At 38.1% G+C, this 6,215-nt stretch overlaps 1 protein-coding gene across 1 annotated transcript; it reads right to left on the bottom strand.

The window, feature by feature from the left end:
• Positions 1–545: 545 nt before the first annotated feature.
• Positions 546–3,597, bottom strand: cryba1a (crystallin, beta A1a). The gene is made up of 6 exons (XM_063906332.1): positions 3,410–3,597; positions 2,962–3,027; positions 2,676–2,794; positions 2,159–2,300; positions 1,768–1,910; positions 546–1,136 (listed from the first exon to the last, which is right to left on the bottom strand). The coding sequence occupies exons 2-6, from the start codon at positions 2,998–3,000 to the stop codon at positions 989–991; spliced, it is 591 nt and encodes a 196-aa protein (XP_063762402.1). The 5' UTR covers positions 3,001–3,027; positions 3,410–3,597; the 3' UTR covers positions 546–988.
• Between the last annotated feature and the right edge of the window lie 2,618 nt (positions 3,598–6,215).

A 6,215-nucleotide genomic window follows, 5' to 3' on the forward strand; every position in this document is an offset into this window, starting at 1 on the left:
AGTCTTTACTGTCCGGGGTGCACCTATTCAATATATTTCATGGGGCATTATAAATTGCAGTTTCCTAAAGAAATATTGGTTATAAGTGAAAATGAATTTTACTGTGTTGTTTCCATATCAGTACTATCCTGCTTATAACTGTTATCAGTAACCTATGCAAGTGCTCTTATTGTGTGAACATCCAAGGTATGTTTTTTAATTAAGTTGTTGATTCAGGTAAGAGCTCTGTTAGGATATCAGGGTATGATTTTTCTCACAAAAGAATTGTTGTCTTGAATTTCAATAATTAACCAGTAGCATTGAATACATGATGATGTTGTCTGCATTATTTTCACATCTCAAAATTTCTTTTTTTGTAATACTCCATCGAATGAATACACTATACAGCAAGAAGTCAAGATACAAATTACAATATCTTAGTTTACACTGCTCAGTTTTGGAGAAAGCTTAATTGTATGTTTTGGTATGAATAGAGAAGCCATAGTGTTAATGTGTAACAATTTCCAAACCAAATCATTAAAAATAAATCACAACTGAGCAGCATGGAAGTTAGCAGCAGACTTTTGTTGTTCCTTTTATTTCGTGTTGCCGAATCCTTCTTTATTGATCCCCACAAGCTCCATCTTTAACCTTGAATACCAGTGCGTCTGCGTGACATCTCCACCCTGAGGGCTTTAACTTCATCCTCTTTCCTCCTCAGGGGGGTGTCAGCCAGGGGCTTGCTTTAAGTAAATGTTTTTTTCTTTTCTTTATTCTTTTCATCATTTATCTTTATTTTCATTTGGCAACAAAACAAAAGTGCAGTAAAACATATTGATTTTTAGCACCAGCAGAGTGTCAGCCTTGGTTTATAAGGTCTGATGGAGCTGGTTAAAGCTTGGAATGACTGGGTGAAGGGGGGAGGAGGGGGGAGGGGGAGAAAGAGGGGGAGAGGGAGGAAGAGGAGGGGGAGAAGGAGGTTAAGAGTTGGGGGAGGATGTTGCAGGTCTTATTGCTGGATTCGACGCAGCGACTGCACCTGGAAGGACTGAGCATGGGAGCCCCACTCTCTGTAATGTTTGTACTCGCCGCCATGACGATCACACTCCATGATGTACTGGTAACCACGGTAACCTGGAAACTGATAGCAAACCCAGCTGGAGGGGGAGAGAGGAAGAGAGGGAGGGCGGTGATTCATGATTGAAAAATAACCACACTAACAAAAACTATGTGAGAAGAAGGCAGAAGGGTAAGAAATACCCAACCAAACAAATTTAAATATCTGGTTGTAATTTTAAATGTTTGCATTTGATGAGTATAATCAGAAAATGGGAAATATGATCTTAGACAAAACAGATTTTTGCATTTCTGTAATATAGAACAACTTTTACTGAACATATTGGTGATTTCATTCAAATGTTCTTATAAATAGAATATAAAATGTAGTATATTGCTCTGTACCAATCTTAATTCAAGTTATATTAAAACAAACTTTTAATAAATGTTGAACATTTATCTTTATTGAGAACTGTTCACCTTTATTTCCCAAGTTAAAACAGTCTACACATTTAGGTAAAGTAATCAATAGGTGATCAAATGTAGTGCATGATCAGTGTGTGAATGCATATGCATGACTGAGGTCAGTTTAGTGGATGGCTTAGCAGAAACAACAAAGGTATTTCAATTTCAAACTTCTGTCATAGTGTGCCATGTACATTTTACACATTGGTTTCACACATCAGAAACATATAAATAGTGATCCATCTGAGTTCAGAGGTTGAAACTTACGAGCCACTCTGAACTTGCATGGATCCAATCTCGTTGTTGCCCCAGCCCATGGCCTGCAGGGAGGGGTAGTCATCATTTATGTCCCACTGCCGTCCCATGAAGTTCTCCTTCTCAAACAACACCATCTTTGACTCCTTGTGGTGCTGAAAAGACACATTATGATTGTCATTTAAAATACTAATCTCATTTGTGTGGGGGGCCCCGATCATTATAGTGCATAAGACCACACTGCACTTTAAGTTATTTTTTAGCGGCACCAAGCAGCTGGCATAAGTCACTCAGTAAGGTTGTCACATAAGAAAGTGAGTCAATATGATTCAAATTATGTGCTTTTTAACAAGATGTGGTATGGAGGTGAAACAGAAGCCAGTGCAGTGAGACAGAAACTCACAGCAGAGCAGATGGGGCGGAAGGACATCATCCTCTCAATGTGGTAGGCGTTGCTGCCGCTCCACGACTCCCAGTGAGGATACTCTCCCCTCTCCAACACAAACTGCTGTCCACAGAAGCTGGAGTGCTCATATCCTGCCCAGCTGTCCCCACACACACACACACACACACACACACACACACACACAGGATCATCACAACAAAACAAACAAACTCATGATCAGATATCTGACACTGATTATGTTTTCCTTTTCTTCACTGTATATTTGTTGTTTCTTTGTTCAGTTTCTTTATTGTGTTTTTTTATCTCTTTGTTATTTTGCTTTTGGTGAAGTTTTAAATAATGTGTAATAATATGAGTGTCCTTTATTAAATTTGTATTTTGGTTTTTTTCTGTCACCTAAAAACAAAATAAATGTATAGAAGAGATCAGCCAATAAGTCAATGAAAGATCTGATTTTAATTGTGCTATATATTAAATGTTAGTATACTGTGATTGTCCTCCTAGTTTGACTTACGCCCCACACTCCACCTTCAGGGAGCGGATGTTGTCAACACCACACTCCATGATGTTTAGGCAGGCTGAGGTAAACTCCAGACGCTTCCCTTGGAAGTTCTCCTGGTCATAAACGGTGATCTGTGGAGGACACAAATGCATACATGTAGTATGCACATGCCAAACGCACACACTGATGTGTGTACAGACACATGCACACATCATTGACATCATCAGGCCAGGCATGAAATAAAAAAAAGAAAGAAATCTGCTTTTGTTAATCAAGCATGGCAAGCCATCACACTCACCTTCCATGGTCCCAGTGGGGTGGGATTATTCAGAGCCATGCTATGTGTGTCTCAGTGCTGATTTACCTTCAGTGTGGAGAACAGGGAGAATTATATTTATGGTAATATTAAAGAAACCTTGTACTGTTCAAACACGACCTGTCACCTCCTCAACATCAACTTGAATGTATGTTTTTGAGTTATTGTTTATTATAAATTGTTGGAGGTATTTTCATAGTCTTTTTGTTCTATACAGCAGAAATCTATATGAAAGAAAATATACACTTGATGATGCAGCTGTCGATGGAGGAACAATGCTATTCATTCCCACCGTGTAAGGTCAGTATGTGCATGCCTGTGCAGTTTATACATTTACGTGGCTCAGCAGAAACAACAAAGGCACAGACATGTAAAGTGACAATGGTCTGTACAGGTCTATAGGATGAACGGATTAAGATGGAGGGCTTACCTGACCGGCCCAAAAGAATTGCAGTGCAGTGCTCACAGGGGGATCCACAAAAACGATGTCCTGACCCAATAGTTAACAGGCCTATTTATACATGCTGGTGCTGAAAGGCTGTTGGGCCTGTGGGACGGGGCAGGAGTCAGCACATTGCTGTTTTACTCATTGTTTAGCACTGAGCTGCTGGGCTTTATCTTTCTGGGACTGAATGCAGGGCACCGTGCCCAGTGCGGATATAATCAACTTCCAAATGGTCCATGCCCAGTGAGCCAGACCAAGTCCTGGTACAGCTTGGCCCAGAAAACAGATCATTACAGATGCTGACAGTCTTGCCAGTACCTCTTGTGCAAAAGGAAAAATACATTTAGCGTGTGTGAGTGTAAAGAGAAAAATAAATGATGCAGACAGAACAAGTGAACTTTGTTGGTACTTGTTTTTTAACCTCAAGTAACAGGTGTGTTTATTTATGAATTAGTTGGATTTGTATTTTAATATAGTACCTACTGTGTTCTTTCTACACCAATCCAATGTGCGACATGTCCACCTCGACTGACCCCTCATGTCTGGTCCTTTCACCTTTTCTCTCACTCCTATATACACTCATGTTCAGTCATGCACACACACAGTCATGGCACACAGATGCCTGTTCATGCAGTCACACATACATACAGAGCAAACAAAAGAGCTCACACACAACAACTCACACACTTACACACCCATTTAAAAAGGGACACCTTAAGTCAACATATGACTTTAAATCTAATCAAACCCTTCCATTGTTTTTTCACTTAATTTCTTGAAAATTACTTATCATAGAAACACACTCCAGCCTAAACATGGATCAAAAGTAACTTATATCTTTCTTTTTTCTAACAAGATTGAAATTCTTCCAAATTGCTCCCCTGAAAGCCATTAATCAAGTTGACTTAACGGTAGACAAATAATAGCTTTAACAAAAATTTAAATAACACTTTTTTTGATACAGCTACATACAGCAACATGTTATTAACATACAAAATGTGCTTTTTTAAATGTTATTTACTTTAAGTGTCTCAGCAAAGTATTAAATAGATATTCTAGTCACACCCAGAAAGATGATGAGAGACACAATGTGGACATTTTCTGACAAGTTTACCTTGTATATGCTATCAGCTATCAATACCAATCTACTGTATAGCCTAATATCGTAGTTACTGTAAATGTAACATGACTTGCAAAGGCGAAGATACAATTAAACAAATTAATGCAGAGGCCTTAGAAATGCATCTTAATTGCCATCATAAAAGTTAGAGTTAAATGCCCCAGGCCTGCAGGTAAAGAGCCTGTACGAGCAGGATGAGGAACAGGTTGTTGGAAGGACCTTTGAATGTTTCTCTGTTATAAAGTCAAACTGACCAGTAAGAGAAGAATTTACAGCATTACTTTAGTTTGATCAGGTGTCTCAAAACGGTTTTCACTGAAGGTGACATACAGAAAAAGATTTGAAGGGCTGGGCCACTCACTAGAGGTTAAGTTAAGCTAGAAATTAGCAAAATCAATCAAATGTAAGTAAATCTTCCTTGATAATTGAATATGCTTAAACGGGAGGAAAAAAAGCCTACGTCAGAGCGTTCCACTTATTTTCATTTTATTATAAATCTTTTTGGCAGCTAATTGAACAAAAGCTTTAGATTTCTTCTCAGCCCGATGGTGATATCCCTCTACAGCCCTGTGTTAATTCAAAAAAGGTTTCAGTCATTTTATGCAAATGTTTTATGAACTAAGATTTGTTAGAAAATGTTATCAACTTTAGGTGGCTAGATTGATTGAAAAACTAGGCTTGTTAACACATCGATACTCTGTAATATAATTTTACATATATTTAAGAAGAACATTATAAAGTCAAGCACAAGATTCAGATATAGGCCATTACATTATACTTTTGGAATAAGCTGGACACTCCTGGTTTAGATGATTAGAATCAGAGTGAAACTGATCACTCTCTTCTTACTCTAGAATTAAACACAATACAAATCTAAAATATGTTTGATTCTTAAATGTGTTCATATTGCCTTTGTTAGATCAAGAGATGACATTTCCCGTGGGTTATTTTTCAATGCTCTAATAATTCCTTTTATAAAAGCCCACAGGCTTTTCACCAGAGTCTAACAGCTCCATCAAGAACATGAAAATCATATGAGTTGATAATCACAATGTTCTAATACATCTGTCTGCTTGCAATTAAATTTAGTATGCAATTAAAAGTGCCACAGGTATGTGAGATCCATCAGCAGAAAATGATACCCCGCACATGTAGGAGCATTTATCAAAACACTATCTTATTGAAACTTAAAAGACATTGATTATATATGTGACCGTTTAGTCACACGATTACTATTTGTAGCTATTTTCACAAGAAAAAAAAGGTAATATTCTGTTAGGGTGCATTTGTGGATAGTATCTGAGGTACCTATAGGTGGGGTTGTGTGGAATGTGTATATATGGATACAGTCTGTCCAGCACTATAACAAGCTGAAGAGCGCCCAACATACGCCTGGCAAAAACAAAAGAGATGGATACATCTCCTGCAGTCAGCACATTACACACACAGGGCTCAAAGGATTGGAATGGCTGTAACACGGATCAAGAGAAAGAGAGAGAATATGGGTTTGAAAGACAAAGAGATGATATAGAAACTGAAAGAGAAAATATTAGAAAAGATGTTTGTGTATCAGTATCAGACCTTTAAGTATACTAGGGGAAATTGTGATTTGTGACAGTTGCTCCATTTTAGTGTGTGTGTGTGTGTGTGTGTGTGTGTGTGTGTCAAACT

Source organism: Eleginops maclovinus, chromosome 18 (genome assembly GCF_036324505.1).
Source record: "Eleginops maclovinus isolate JMC-PN-2008 ecotype Puerto Natales chromosome 18, JC_Emac_rtc_rv5, whole genome shotgun sequence".
In the NCBI taxonomy this organism is placed as follows: Eukaryota; Metazoa; Chordata; class Actinopteri; order Perciformes; family Eleginopidae; genus Eleginops; species Eleginops maclovinus.

What these genes read in the sequence shown, in the direction of transcription:
- cryba1a (XM_063906332.1), bottom strand. Translation starts at nt 3,000, where the DNA reads ATGGCTCTGAATAATCCCACCCCACTGGGACCATGGAAG. An exon ending in CTGAAGGTGGAGTGTGGGGC is followed by an intron (nt 2,301 to 2,675) that starts GTAAGTCAAACT and finishes GTGTGGGGACAG; the next exon opens with CTGGGCAGGATATGAGCACT. An exon ending in ATGCAAGTTCAGAGTGGCTC is followed by an intron (nt 1,137 to 1,767) that starts GTAAGTTTCAAC and finishes CTCCCCCTCCAG; the next exon opens with CTGGGTTTGCTATCAGTTTC.